Source organism: Alligator sinensis, unplaced genomic scaffold, assembly GCF_000455745.1.
Source record: "Alligator sinensis unplaced genomic scaffold, ASM45574v1 scaffold154_1, whole genome shotgun sequence".
NCBI lineage: Eukaryota > Metazoa > Chordata > Crocodylia > Alligatoridae > Alligator > Alligator sinensis.
In genome coordinates this window covers 571633-587911 of record NW_005842072.1, presented here as the reverse complement: position 1 = coordinate 587911, position 16279 = coordinate 571633, and the positions used below count along the sequence as shown (strand labels likewise).

The 16279-nt window shown below is 40.3% G+C and overlaps 1 protein-coding gene across 1 annotated transcript in view; it reads left to right on the top strand.

Moving 5' to 3' along the window:
• Positions 1–16279, top strand: part of SLC17A8 (solute carrier family 17 member 8) — a 39493-nt gene that overhangs the window by 13946 nt on the left and 9268 nt on the right. The window contains exons 3-7 of the mRNA XM_006023641.1: positions 2702–2820; positions 7320–7434; positions 7976–8063; positions 13730–13816; positions 14608–14747. Of these exons, the coding sequence (XP_006023703.1) occupies positions 2702–2820; positions 7320–7434; positions 7976–8063; positions 13730–13816; positions 14608–14747 (549 nt within the window). The remainder of the gene's footprint in view (positions 1–2701; positions 2821–7319; positions 7435–7975; positions 8064–13729; positions 13817–14607; positions 14748–16279) is intronic.

The following is a 16279-nucleotide window of genomic DNA, read 5'->3' as shown; positions in this document are numbered from 1 at the left end:
TAAAAACTATTTCCCCCCCGCTCCCCCCCCCCCCCCCGCAATCTTTTTCGGGAGTTTCAAAAACTCTTCATAATGTTTTCAAAGATAAGAATATGTCAATGAACTCCAAGTGGGATCACAAGGACTCTTTAACCCATAGAGATATAAAGTCAAAAAGATTATTCTTTATGGTCTAAGAATGGGAATTAAATCTTCTTCCTTCCTTTCTCACATTTGAGCCATGGTTTCTCCTCCTTTCTTCCATCTTCCCTCCCAGCTGTCAAACAATTTGTTTCCAGTCAGAATCTGTGAAAGCCAGAAGATCCCTATCTGCACCCAAAGTGGATAGAAAACCTTCTGCTTTCTCACCTGCAATCACTGGCCATCCTTGAGCCAGTTCTACCTTCACAAATTATGACTAAGTCTATTTGCTGTCTCTGTGCTTGTTTTAATTCTTGATCTCCGACACATTTTTCTTGTGTTGCTTCTCTTGGTGTAGCAGGACTGGGTAGGAAAAACTAATTTCCCATGTAGTTAAGGGTGATCCCAGCTGCAAAAAGGCAGGTTGAGATAGATCTGGCTCTTCTTACAAGCCTAGATTTAATGTGCTTTGGACACAAACTGTTCCTTTTTCCTGGTTGGGCGACTTCTCTTAGGTTTCCCAAACACTGAGGAATTGGCTGGGTATTTATGCAGTCAGGATCCATCATTATTTTAGGATTAAACTAGAAATCACTAGTAGAAAATCAGGCATGTTCTACAACCTTAACTTCATGGTTTAAAACAGAAACAGACCAGCCACTTCATTTGAGTTTTATGTCACTGAGGGAAACAAATCTTTTGAGCCCTTTGTAAGACTGGCTGTTTAATTAAAGCTGCCTGTTCTTTTTCAGATCTATATGAGAAACTGGTTTGAATTTTGTTTTTTTGAAAAAAATCTTCCAAGCAAATTGAGCCTGCTTCTGTAACAAAGAATGAGGCATAATTGAACCTTAAACTCAGTGCTAAAGATTGTCTCTGGTTTCCATATTTTTGTTTGATAGCGTTTTAGTGAGAACTATTCAGAATCTAAATTGTATCAGTGCTATTCTGTCAAGATTCATTTTAAGGCTATCAGTCCTTCCCCAACACTTCCATATGATGAGGATGTTCATGAAATGAAATATCACACTTTGCCCATGTCCAAAAATAGGTGTTCTCAACAAAGGATGCCATGCAGGTACGTGCTTACAAAGAATGACGGCATCCTTGTTCAGGGAGAGCTCTGAGACAGACTGAAATATATTTTATGTTCACTAATATCAAAGAGAGGCAGATACCTAATTACATTTTCTCCTCATGCACACTTTCTTTGGTTTCTGGATTTTCCCTTTTACCTTCACAAAGCATTGGATGTTGGTGGAAGGCAGAGGTGAGAGTTTGGCTGGCATGTGCTAGAACATAGAGGTGAGAGTTTAGCTGGCTGCTGTCCTGTCAGCACTTAAAACTCTTGAGTGTCTGGCTGGAAGGTCTGGTTACTGTGCTCAGAGTCAAACCAGTTGACATATTTGAGGTCAGGAAGAAATCTCCCCTCAGTTCAGATCGATAAAGGACTATTGGATTTTTTTTTCTTTCCCCTCCTTTTCTGAGAATAACCTGAGCATATTTTAGCTCACATTCCCTACCATTGGAGTGGCAGGGCATTAGCAGTACCCTTGTCTCCCCCGTCTTTTACCAGACAAACGTTATTGAATTTTTTTTTATATGGTGCTGTATGGCTTTAGGGTGCGAGAACTCACAGAGGATGATTTTGTGGACTCTGGATGAATGGTTACCTGTGAATGCAAAGGACTGGATTTGATGGCCCGGGAGGCCCTTTCCATTTCAGTATTCCTATACACATTGTTCAGTCTTTGGTCTGTGTGTTCTTCAGATATTTGAATGCCATTGATCACCCATGTTGATTGTGCTTGTGTGCTAACCTACTGCTAATATAAGCGTTATCAAGCTTAATCTAGGATAACAGTAGCTAGCTAAATATTTTATCTAGGTTTGTTTCCAGGCTCCGTTTTTCCATACTAGTCACTAGAGCAGCTCATCTTCAGATGTTGCAGGCCCATCCCCCGGTGCCACTAACTGCAGGTGGCTGATGATAGATATCTCAGGATTTGATAGTGAAAATATTGTAATTAGATTAAGAGGGCCAAACAGCACCCCCACTCCAAAAGAAAAAAAAAAGAAAAAGAAACAGAAACCACATTAAAGGAAGTGGTAAAAGGGCAGACCAGATAATTGTCAGGGAAACTAAATGTACCAGATGAAAGTGATTAGTCCCTATTCATGTTAAGATTATGAATGAAAAGAGAATTGCAAATGGGAGTTGCATTATACTGGAGAAGCAGTTGGCAACAGACCCTTCAAATTAATATTGGGTAAAAGTTTTATCCAAAGACTCAAATGAGAAAGGTCGGTCCTTGGCTTTATTTTGGCTGAGTTTAAGGCTAAAAATCAGCTGCTAAAGACATTATCTCAAATAGGCATCAAGGAACTGTTCAATGACCTATCTGTTATACCTTGTGTGACTGGATGGGAAATGATCTGTATGCCTTCAGTGTAGAGCATCCCCAATATGATGGATGATATGGATCAACTGATGACCTTTGAACAGCTTCCAAGCACACTTTAGTTTGGAATCAATAAGGTTTATATTTCCCTTAGAGTAAAAATGCTGTTTCATTCACAGAAAGCTCAATTCAACTGGGATCCAGAGACAGTAGGACTTATACATGGCTCATTTTTCTGGGGTTACATTGTAACACAAATTCCAGGAGGATTCATCTCAAACAAATTAGCTGCTAACCGGTAAGATAAAATAATGAGACAAACCAAACAATTAGTGTGATTGCTTTTTTGCTGTTTAATGGCTGCTGGGATGAGGTCAAACTGCATTGCTTTTGCTGATCTAAGTACCTAAGTCCCATTTAGACATCTCCAAGAGCAGTCTGAATCATGTTCTAAGTGTCTAGCGCTGGTTAGTCCCTAATATTAATTAATAATGCTTATTTATTATGCTAACTTTGCATTGGAGCCTGTATTCCCTGTTACTAAATTGTGGGACATATTTTCAGAAAAACAACTACAAATATAAAAATGTTCCCCAGATTTTAAATGATGTTTTAAACACTGCATTTCATGGTGTTTTGTTTTACTTCTTTGTGGAATTAATTCTTTGCTCCTCTTTCATTTATTTTCTTGTAAACAACCACAATCAAATGTAATTGTGATCTAACTGTATTACATCAGTGAATTTGTTTTCTAGGTATATACTGTGCTGTTGATGCACAAAGCGTAATGTTTCTGTGGCCATATGACTTTCATATTCCTGGTACATGCTCATTTAAAAGCACCATGGGATCTGAGCTCCAATCCCAACAACTGCAATTCCAACTTGCCTGCATGGCAGGAGGTATGATTTTAGGATCAGGAATCAGATCCCAATCATGTTCTTTTCTACTTGCCAGTGCAGTGGCGAGCCCAGGATAATAATCCTGGGCTCTCCCTGCACAGGCAAGTTGAAAGCTGGGTGGCTGCAGCCCCATGTCCTAGTGTGACCCTGTACAGCCCCAGGGCCAGGGATGACAATAAGCTAATTGTTGGCCCCAGGCCTGGGGCAGCCCCAGACATGCCATATGTACAATTTATGGTGCCATGCAAATTACCTGGAAACATACTCAACGTTATGTGTAAAACATTTGTATGGCTGGTTTGCAATTTTATGGTACCTTCTAAAGGGTGTACACATTGCACCCTTGCCATTTTTGCCACCATTAACACATTAATTGCAGTATAAACGTAACTTATAGAGGGGCCCTCAGAGTCATCAAGCAGAATGACTGTCAGAAGTGGGTTTAGAATTCTGGGTCTTTTGACAAAATGTAGGTTCTTGAAAACCCAGTTAAAAGGGTATTTCCATTTACAGTAGTAACATTAGCGTTTGTGTGTAAAGATGTGCCAACCTCCATTGTTTAATTTTATCACTTTTTATGCAACCATATTTTACAATGCCAGTCTATGTGAACTCATCTTCTACCCTCATTTTCTCTTTTAGAAGTCAAAAGATGAGCTTGTTAAGACTGATCTGGGACTCAAGACATACGGAGTTCTATTTTTTGGCTCCATTACCTACTCCCTTTCTCACTTGGACAAGTCACTTGATCTCCCTGTGCTCCTTCTGTAAAGTGCAGATGATATTTCCTAACTCCTGTCCTTTGCTGATCTTATCTGTTTAGATGGCAAGCTCATTGAAGAAGCAGCTGTCTCGCAGCATGAGACACCTAAAACCCTTTATATGTTGGGGCCGTTGGTTGTAGCCATGTTGGTCTAAGGACATAGGCAGATAAGGTTATTTGTGTAAATGTGATATCTTTTATTAGATCAACTGAATAGTTGGAAAAATTCAGTTGGTTTACCAAAAGATATACATTTACCCAGATAACCTTGTCTGTCTAAGACCTTTTAGGCACACAAACACAAATAATTTATAATAATAATTTCAGGTTCAAATGCACATCAGAACAGCTGAAAACCTTGAATGTACCCTGGATTTGCATCAAAACTATTCAAAACCACACATTTTCCTTTATTAACTTGCAAAATACTGCATTAACCCACATTTACAAAGATCACTATTCGCTCAAAATGTTCACAAACTATTTAATGACATTGTACCTTTAATTTACCACTCTCTATTAAATGTGTCGGACTACACTAGGGTACCTTTTTAATTTGTTCATTGTCATATGGTAATAAAGAGACCCAGAATGTGAAGCATATCCTGATATCAGCTTTCAGGAATAGGACACCATTGGTCAATGGAGTCCATCATTTAAGAACTCTGTTCTGATTTCACAGCGACAATTTGCCAGGGATCAGAATGATGATGAGAAAAGAATACATGAATGAATTAAAAGAATATTTCTATTTTTAGCCCTTGCAGAGACCAATTACTTTTACATAACACATAGTGAACTGCTGGCAGAATGCTTGCTGGTTTTTGATACAGTACTTGCTCTCATAAATAGCAGCAAAACACTGGTTAATTCCATTTCAGTCGCTCTTAAATGGTATATTTGGCATACAAAGAAACCGAATGAAATAAAGTAATATGGAATGCAAATTGTGTTATTAATCGTGCATGTAACAAAGATCTGGCTTTTTGCCATCTGTGGATAATTACTTTTCTTGTTTTTATCTGTATTTTTACATAATACACTGTGCTGCCTACATTATTGCCCTCAAATGCATAATATATCCCTTGATGGCAAGAAGTGATGATAATGGAAAATTAAATTAAATGGCAAAATATTTCTCCTGAATGAGATTTGTTCCTAAAGATCCTTGCATGATAATTCATCTCCTTTCTCTTTTGGCACCCCAATTATTAGAACACTTTCCCTTTTAACTCTGCTCAATTCACTGTTATTTCATCCTTTCCATCTAACCCCAGCTCATGTGTCTGCTGTGTTGATCCACTGAGCCCTTCTATAACACATTTTACAAGCAGTCTGGATTGGGGGCTCTCTTTTTTTTTATGTTTGTATAGAATTGAGCACAATGCAGACCTTAGTCCTTGAATGGGGTTGCAGACACTACTGTAATAGTAATAATATATTATTTCAGGCTTCAAAAAGCCAAGATTCATATTTTTACCTGGGAACGAAATTACCAGAGGGAGACTGTAATGTAAAAGTATCAAAATCCTTATAAAAAGAAAGTAAAGTATGTAATAATAGCCCAAGAAACGAAAACTGATTTCAACATTTTAAAAGTTTGTTAAGAGGTGGTCAATAACTAGCTATGTATATCAAGACCTGTTGAAGTATCTGGCAAAAAAACTTAAGGGAGGACAAGTTGCTCAAAATGACAATTTCAGGTGAAAATCTATAGGGGAAATAAAAGCCCCAAACCTTTCAATTAGAGAAAAACTCTCATGCATCTTTTTCAAACAAGAAGTCAATCACATACACAAGACAGTTTAGAATGGTTAGGCTTCTATCAAATTTGCAGTAGGGGCAAGATGGCTGTTAGATAACGAGTAGCAAAATTTCTGGCATCGTCATAAATAGAATTTTGGATTTTTCAAAGCAGGGCTCCTTTAGTCTTTGGCTGAGTCTCTGCTACCCTGTGTCTTGGATCAAGTTAGCGTAACCTGAAGGCTGCTCTAACATTTGCAGTTGGTGAAAGTCTCCAGGAGATCTCTTGACCCAAGCCATAGATGTATGTGCTGTATAGCACTGGGACCAGGTACTCCAATTCTATGCCTGCTGACAACTTGGGTTTTCAAATGGGCAACTATGTACTGTAACTTTAAATGTACCATGGCACTGGAGACTGGCAAGCATTCAGTTTGTTCCAAGTAGGAAATGATGGTCTCATGGTTCAGTTCAAGATAAGTTATTTTCCATGTTTATTGTTACTGTCATTTATTATGTATATGGTGCAGTAAATGTGCACTGCTCTTTACTTAAACTCAAAAAGAAAAGATCAGGCACCTGCTTGAAAGAACTCACAGTCAGACTTAGATGAATGCTGGGTTAGATTATCCTTGAACTCTTCTTCAAAAAATGCCTTGACATCCATCTTGCTGGGGTCATTTGATCCCAGCAGCCTTTCCTGCCCATGTGCAGGGATTCTGGACCCAATGATCTGTAAGGTCCCTTCCAGCCCCTAACAACTATGAAACTATTAATGTTGACTACTCAAGAATATTGCTCATATTTGTAGACACTCTCCCTTGTAGCAGTTGCTTATATAGAAAAATCACATTAGGAAATGAATACAATTTAAACTGTTTTCTAAAGCAAATTAGCATCTAGAAATCAAAACATCCAACGTTATCCTTGCTTTAGGAAAGCACTTAAACAAATACTTAACATTAAACAGATGCTAAAATCTTGATTTCAATAAGATGTAAGCATATACTTAAGCTCTCTCAGATAAGGAAGATGTCTTAAATCATGCCTTATGTAACCATCTCCTTCATGACAAACCTCTAGCATTTGGTCCGAGGACTCCAGTTTCAGAAATGCTGATGTAGAAGTAAAAACAATAGTTTTCTTTTGTACCATTTTAAAAGTGTATGTGAAGCTCCTGTTCTATGCAGAGAAGAATAGTTATATGCAATAGGGGATCTAACTTAAGGTTGGAATCAACTTGACTGTTGTAACTGTTGCCTTCATAGTCAGGACTGAATTTGGCTCAGTGTAAAGACTCCTTTTCAAATATAGCATGACATTATTCCAGTGTCCCCTTGGTCTGGTGAACAATAATTATATCCGCATTCATGTTGCTTTTTCCCACAGGGTATTTGGAGCAGCTATTTTCCTAACATCTACACTGAATATGTTCATCCCTTCTGCAGCAAGAGTTCATTATGGCTGTGTTATGTTTGTAAGAATTTTACAAGGTCTTGTCGAGGTAGGTGCACCTAGCATTTGGGGCTGATAATAGTTATTAGTTTTTGAAAGTTCATTTTTGTAATGTCAGCAAATGATTAATTCAGGTTTTCTAAATAATTCACATTTAATTATTTTTCATGCAGAAGTAGTATATAATGAGTATTTTTATTAGGAAATGGCTGTCGTTGGAACATTTTTTATGCTTTTAGGATGAGGATTTTTTAATTATGCTGATTTACATGTTTCAGTTAGTCTTAGGTATAAAATAAAAGCACTGGGTTTATGTAAATGAAAGTACATCTATTGCATTTAATTATATCATTCACTGTACACACTGAATAGCAAATAACATTTTTGCCAGGGCACCTTATCACTTCTGTGCTGCTTCAAAAAACTTCACAGTCATTGTATACAACCAGCAAAGCTCCTCACCATTAACTCTTTCCACACCTCCTCCCAATGTTGACAAGAAATTAAACTGTTTGAAATTAACAGCCTCTGTCTATAGTAAAAGTGAAATAAAATAACATCCTGTGATGTGTATGTGAAATATCTGCTAGGGTGTGACCTATCCAGCATGCCATGGGATGTGGAGTAAATGGGCCCCTCCACTGGAGAGAAGCAGGCTTGCAACCACATCATTTTGTGGTAAGTCTACTGATATCTAGATTTTCTAACTCTGTGTTTGCACTTCATTTGTATTTCATGTTAGAAATCTTTTATTCTATTTATTACCATTTTATAAAAAATATGTGACTTGAAAGTGAAATGTAAACCTCCTAAATATTGACATGAAATTGAGTTGGGAGGTGAGGAAACTCTGAAAGTGAGTGCGTCATAGAATCATAGAAAAATGGAGCTGGAAGGAACCTCAGGAGGTTATCTAGTCCAACCCCCTCTTCATCTCTATATAAAGCATCAGATACATGTCCCAATGGTGTCCACAACCTAAGTAATCTGTTTCACTGCTTAGCCATCCTTATACTTAGAAAGTTTTTTTTTCTAATATCCAACCTAAATGTCCCTTGTTACAATTTAAGATGGTTATTTTTTGTACTGTCCCTTGTGTCCACTAAGAATAGTCTATCTCCATCCTATTTCTAACTACTCCTCAGGTGTTTGAAGATAGTTCTTAGTCCCCCCACAATCTTCTCTTCTCCAGACTAAATAATTTGAGTTCTTTCAGCCTTTCTTTGTAAGTACATTGCCAGACCTATAATAATTTTTGTTGCTTTCCACTGGACTCTTTCCAGTTTGTCTGCATAGCTCTCGAAAAATAGTGACTAAAAGTTTTCCAGGTGAGGACTTACCAGTGCTGAAGAGTAAATGAATGCCTTCTCCTGACTTGCAAGAGGCTCTCCTCCTAATACAGCTCAGTATGCTATTGGCTTTTTTGCAACAATAACATATGGCTGACTCTCATATGCAGCTTGTTGTCCATTATAACCCTCAGGTCCTTTATCTGCAGGATTGTAGCCTTCCCTAATTTGTATTTGTGCATTTAATTGTTGAATTCTGAGTGCAGGACTTTGAATTTAATTAATTTCAGACCATTTTCCCACTTCATCTACATCATTCTGTATTCTAATCAGAATGTCTTATTCTTTGGTGCAAACCTGTCTAAAATATATATACATACAAGAAACAACAAACTGACGGTGGTTTAAACAGATCTTGGATAAAAATATCAGTTTTTCTCATTTTACTCATTTGGTAAATGTTCCTTTTACCGTAATGAATCAACTCAGCTAATCATGTGTTTTATTTTGAGGGGATTACAATGCTTTTGCTGGGACTAAGCCAGTGCCGATTGAACTGGAGATTACTTGAGTTTTGCCTATCACCCATGCTGCTTTAGTTTACTCTACAAAAACTTTTTCATGCCTGTACCTTGCTAGCTTGTTGTAACTGTGCAATCCTTTTGGTGCCCATCCCACTGTTCCCAGAATACCTCCTTGGAGAAATGATTTGTGGGAAATTGCAGAAGGCTGCCACAGGAGGAGTCTAGTAGAATTATGAGAGGAGGTTAAATTTCCATGAATTTCCCTGGAGCTCTTTGAAGTCATGGTTGGATTGACACCATCTCATAGAGTTTTAGCATAATGGACAGCAAGCTGAGTGCTCCAACTTCACTCCTTACTAGACAAGAAGCATTCCTTCTTTTCTCCTATCCTTACAATTCCAGTAATAAAAATCAAGACTTCACTGTTTTTTTTGTTCTGCTTTCCATGTAAATTTTATTGAAAACTGCCTGAAGTCACTCTATACTCTGAACCACAACATGACATCACGTGTTCAGGCATTTGCTGAGCTCTGTCTCTGTTTCTCTCATATCTTTCAGGGCCTTTTCTTGCTTTAGCTTGATCTGCCCTGTCAGTTGTAGGGTTCCTTTCTGCTCCTGTTTTCCTAGATATTTCCATCTTCTTTTGGTAACCTCAGTCGGCTTCTTTTGGTTCTTGGCAGCTATCAGTCTTTGCTGTTACTGCCCCTTTAGAACCTCGTGTTTATGCAATAGAATAGGAATAGCCAGTAACATAACTAAGGTGGAGTGACCAGGGCAGCAGCTCCAAGTACTGAAGCTGGAGGTTAAGGGGGGCAGAAAAACAGCAGTTGCCACCATAGTCACACCGTCACACCGGTGGCACTAGCAGCTGGAAGTTGTCACTGCTCCCTTGTGTCCTGCACAATAGAGGTTAGCGAATGCTCATGTAATTTATTCCTTCGGTTCTGTAACCCTAATGTACAGGGCTGTTACTTCAAGCTGTATTCAAAGAACAGTAGTCACTGTACATTTGCCACTTGCTCTTCCAAGATATCCTGACTGCCTGAATTCACCATGTTTCCATCCACTTAACTCTCCTTGCTTTGGATGGGAAGGGGCTGACCAAGTCTAGTAGGCCACTGTCCCCTTTGAACGTTGTGGATCACCCCATTTTATTTTGGAAAAGTAAATAAACATGACTGTAAAATTTAGGAAACCACAATTCCAAATACATTCCAGATGTCTCCGATCATGTTTTTTTTGCATTTTGTTTAGTTATTTCTTCAGAAGTAAGTGAGAAACATGTCGACTAGTCACAAAACTCTGGGTTGAGTAGTGACAGATAAAAGTATTTGCTACTAAATTATTCCAAGGAGGGTTGGAGCAACATGCTCTCTGTGTGTCTGATAATAACCCCTACTTTGGTTATTTTATTAACAAAGTAGTAGGAACTAGTGCCAAATGAACAGTGAACAACTGAATCTGCTCACCTCTTGGAATAATTCATTAGTAATCTTTCTCATTTGCGACACCAAACTCTACATGAGTTCTCAATAGTATCTCAATGGAGCTTCCTTATCCTTATACTTACACGCTCATGTCTTTTTCCAGGCCACAAACAAATATGCAGCACACCTCTCCTATTCTGGAGCCTATGCACATTGTACTTGTGTTGCTTCAGCCATGATGAAAATTGACCATTTATACTAGCTGCTTGTTCATGTTGCTGATGTCAGTTGTCCTCAGGGACATGCTAACATGCTATCTATGTTTATAAAGCAGGAAAAAGTGGAATTGTATCTTGGGAAATTGTAGGCTGGTCACCCTGACTTCAATACCTGGGAAATAACTAAAGCAAATTTATAAAACAACCAATTTGTAAACATCTGTAGGAGAAAGGGATGATCACTAGGAGTTAACATGGATTTGTTAAGAATAAATTATGCCAAACCAACTTGATTCCCTGCCCCTCCCACCCCCTTCTTTGATAAGGTAACTAATTTTATGGCTGAGGTGAATATAATTAGACTTAAGCAAGGCTTTTGATACAGTCCCATGTGACCTTCTCATAAGTGAATGGAAATGTGGGCAAAATGGATTTCATGTTAGAAGGATATATAATTGGTTGAATAACCACAAGCAAAAAGTAACTACACATGGACCAATGTCAGAGTGGCTGTATGTTTCAAGTTGGGTTCCAAAGGGGGTTTTTCTTGGCTTAGTGCTGTTAGCATTTTTATTAATATCTGGGATGCAGGGATAGAGAGTATACTGGGCATGATTGCAGGTGACACAAAAATGGAAGGATAGGATTGGAATTCAAAAGAATCTTGAAAATGCGGAGCACTGGGTTACAGACAACAAAATGAAATTCAGCAAAAGATAAAGGAATATGAGACACCCCAAGAAGGAAAACTTAGATGTGTACATCCAGGATTGGGGATAACTGGCTAGACAGTGGTATGGCTAAGAAGGGTTTTGGTTGATCACAACATCAACATGAGTCAGCGATATTATGCTATTGCAAAAGAAAGCAAATGTAATTTTGGTACATTAAAAGAGGTACTCTGTAAAATATGGAGGGAGATAGTACCACTTTACTCACCACTGCTTAGGTCTTAGCAGGAGTATTGTGAGCAGTATTGGTCACTGTATTTTAAGGATGTATGGAAAGTGGAAATGTTCCAGAATGAATCAAGAAAGGTAATAAAGGAATTGGAATAGAAGCTGTATGAAAAAAGGTTGAGAGAGCTAGGTATTTTCCATTGGGAGAAAAGGAAACTAAGCGGGGCAGGGAGGTGGAATGATACCAGTTTTCAAGCATGAAAAGCTGTTCATGGAATAGGGAAAAACTGCTCTCTCTAGTGGGCAGCATAGGAGGCACAGGGTTGCAACTGAAGCAAAGGAGGTTTAGTACACCTCAGGGAATTATGTTCAGAAAAATTCAATACTATGAATAATTACTTTTTTTTCTTACAATTAAACTAAATATAACAATATTTGAATGGTCTTTAGAAATATATGCAGGTACTTTGTATGGTTGGAGGGTGGGTGTGGAGGGGTGTGTGGGACTTGTGGAGGGGTGTGTGTGGTGGGGTTTGTGCGGGGTGTGGGTATGGGAGTATGTGAGGTTTGTAGGGGGTGTGGGTATGGGAGTGTATGGGGTTTATGGGTGGGCGTAGGGCCCCCTGCTACACAGCCCCCCCATGGTGCACAGACCACACTGCAGCAGTAGGCGCCAGGCCCTTGCAGCACTCATGGCTGTGGCAGGCAGAGCCCCTGGCAGTGCATGGCTCCAGCTGAGTCCCAGGAGCTGTACATGGTGGCACGCAGCTGCCCAATCCAGCCTGCTGGCACACACCTTCATACCAAACCAGACTGGCTCTGTGCCAGCACATGGGACTCGTGGCACTGCAGGCAGGGGCGATGCACCATCAGGCTGGGCAGGCTCCGCGTCTCCACATGCAGCTTCCAGCTGGAGTGCTGGAAGCCCCACATGGAGGCATGGAACCCCCCCCACCCAATGGCATGCAGACCAGGAGCCATGTGCCATCAGGCTGGGTGGGTTCCATGTCTCCATATGAGGCTTCCAACACTCCAGTGGGAGAGTGCACATGGAGGCATGGAGTTGCCTGCCATAGGGCTGGGCTGGCTCTGTGCCTCCACATGTGGTTTCCTGCTAGAGTTCTGGAAGCCCTATGTGGAGGCACGAAACTGGCTAACCCAGGCCAATGGCATGCAACCCACACCCACCAGCACACTCTCATGCCCCAACCCACAGGAAGGAGCTCCCTTTCCAATTACCAGGTGTCCAGTTGTGTGCCACTGCGCTCGGTGCCTCCACATGGGGCTCCCACCTGGAGTGCTGGGAGCCCTGTGGAGGTGGAGGCACAGAGCCTGCCAGGGTTAAATTATGCAAAATTATGCAATTATGTGCGGCTATGCCTTTTATACACAAAATTACATGGGCATATAATTCCCCAGGGTGTAGTTGAAATTAAATCTTAGGAAAAACTGTAAGGGCGATAGGACAATGGAACAAACTACAGAAAGTTATGGAATCTCCTTCATTGGAAGTTTTCAAGAAGAGGCTGGATAAGCATCTGTCTGGGACGTTTAGGCAATAACGCATCCTGTTTCTGATTTTCATTCTCCCAGCCATCTGATTTTTTGATGTTATGAAGACAACACAGAGATAAATGTAGTCACAGCAGGTCTAAATGAGGACTCTGCTGTTCACAGTGTTAGAGTTTTTCAGATAGCACGATGATAGAAGATTTTTTCAGTATAAGTACAGCCAATATGCTCTCTCGCTGCTTAATACTTCTTAACATTGTACTATTAACTTTTCTGTATCTCATTTCTTCCATATGTGTACTGGGGATAATACCTATTTCAGTAGATGCTGCTACATAGTAATCTCTTTACTGTTTTTGTTCAAACCTAAACTTTGGGATTCTGGGCTTAAATACATGTTGTATTTGTTCTAAATCCTCTGTACATGAATCACATAACATAGCTGATATGCTTTCCTACTCCTTTTGGTCTTCAGGTTCTTATGCAGGTGCAGTGGTGGCCATGCCATTGGCAGGAGTATTGGTACAGTATATAGGATGGTCATCAGTCTTTTATATTTATGGTGAGTTATATAGTGTAAAAATAAAACCCACCCAATTGGATTGATATTGTAAATACTGTGGTTTAAATCAACTTTATAAAATATTGATCAAAATAGTTCAGCTTTTGAAAAAAATAGTGTATTTTTCCTAGTAGGTTTGGACTGTTGTTGTAGCCATGATAGGCAAGGAAATGTATGAGAAGCAAGGTTTAGTGGTGATAGCTTTTATTGAACCAACTGTGTAGTTCAGAGAGATGTTGGACAAGTTTTTGGGTAGAAATTATCACAAAACCCTTTGTTTCTGATATCTATTTACTTGTTTTAAGCTTGCTCTTAATGTACTGAATATCCAATATGTATTAATAGAATATCATGGTAATCTGTTGCAAATGTTTTTACACTGTAATGATCTAACTGTACAATACAGGGTTAAATATTCGCTGCCCTTAGTCCATTTCAGAGGTGGAATCATTTGCACAGAGCTTGCCTCAGAATTTGCCATCAGGATCTGCTTGCTCTACTTGTTTCTATACCATACCTATTTTTGACAAGCAAATCCCAGGTAGAGTTAAATTTCTGCCTCCTTCTTTTCTCCAGGTAAATAATTGCAGCATGTCGATAAGATATTTAGATGCCCTATACAACTATAGGGCAATATAACTACACATCTGGTTTTTTTCCATGGTCACCTATACAGATTTTGTGTCAAAATTTGATTTGATTTTGGTTGTTCGATAAATGCTGATCTCTAGTATTAAATGTTTAAGCATTACCTATTAGATTTTGAAAATCATCTCTTTCTACCCCTACAGGAATGTTTGGGATTGTTTGGTACATGTTCTGGCTCTTGCATGCCTATGAAAGTCCTGCAGCACATCCAACTATAACTAATGAAGAAAGGACATACATAGAAACAAGTATAGGTGAAGGAGCCGGCTTAGTTAATGCAAGTGTAAGTAGAATTTGCCAGGGATGGAGAATATCTATACTTTGATGATCATTTATAGCAACTTTGCATAAGCTCAGTGATAGATGTATTATTTAGAACTTTGATGGACCTTTGGATCTCAGTGGGAGGATTTTTTTCTGTAAGGACTGCAGGAATTGGCCCATTCATTCAAATATGGAAACCTAATCCACTTGCACAATTTAGTGTCTTTTCAGCTCTAGGGTCCTAATCATACCTAAACTTAAGGAGACACATTATGATCTCACATGTAAGCAATCCTACTAACTTAACAAAAAAGGATGTCAGTGGAGCTATCTGGACCAGGGACTGACTCCAGAGGTTCCTTTTTCTGTCTATTAATGTCATAGAAGTTCTTTTTGCAGTCAGGAGTGCCCTCCTGCTCCATCCTCTTCTCCCTGAGACCCATTGCTGACACAGTCTAGACAAATCCTAAATATTCCAATTTTTAAAAATTGTATACCATTTTTAGTTTTGTTACTAGTAACACCCTGGAAGCCTAAGACCAAAATTCATACTGCAATCAAGCTGGCTCCCTCCATTTATAACAAAAGTTATTTCTTGATAACTTTTTTCTTCCTGGTTTCTGTGACTGAACAGTTGTAACAAACTAGCCCAAACTTGCTTTTGCATCTCAGGGATTTGGTTAAAAGTCATAGGCTAAATGCAGACATTCAAAAAGCCCACGGCAGAATCAGTCCAATCTATATGGGTATCTCTAAGCTGCATAGATTGGATCAAGAATGATGGGAACATATGTTTGCTTATGGTGGGGGGAGGCAAGTAGATACAAGCACTGGCTGGGAACAGAAGGTGGGGAGCACTGCCATACACCTCCCACAGTCCTGGAGATTGCCAAGGGCAGCCAAGCACATCCAAGTAGGGGCCATCCCTGATTGACTGCCAGCACCCCCCCCACCCTGAAACTCCTGCTGTCAGCTTCAGGGAGGGTGGGAAGCCAGCACAAAATCTCTTCCTAGCCCTGCCCTCCCCTGCTAGTGGTTGCCTGCCAGTGGTGGTGGTGGAGTGGGAGTGGAGGCCCCTACTGTGTGGATCTGCCCCCCCCCCCCCTGCAGCCAGAATAGCTGGGGGGAGGTTGGGGGGGCTGCACAGTGAGGGGTTCTATTCCCCATGCCTTCTCCCACCTGCCTGACCTCCTGACATCTTCAGGCAGGAGCCACAGCTTGGAGCCACATAACAGCCCTGTGCCAAGAACTGGGGGCAGGGGGTGGGGGAATGAGGGCCCCCAGCTTGCTGACTTGGGTATGGGCATGCCAGGCCAGGTCTGCGTGGCAGGGGCTCTGCTCCCACCCTGCCAGCACTAGTTCCTGGAGCGATGGACAGCTGTGTGGCTCTGAGCTGCAGCTCCTAGCTGCAGCTGTCAGGTGGATGGGCAGGGGGAGAGGAGTTGGGGAACGGAGTACCCCACCACATGGGCCCCCAGCCTACTGGCTCAGGTCTGGGGTGCCCAGGCTGGGTCCGCAAAGTGTGTGTGTGGGGGGGGGGGGCCTCAGTTC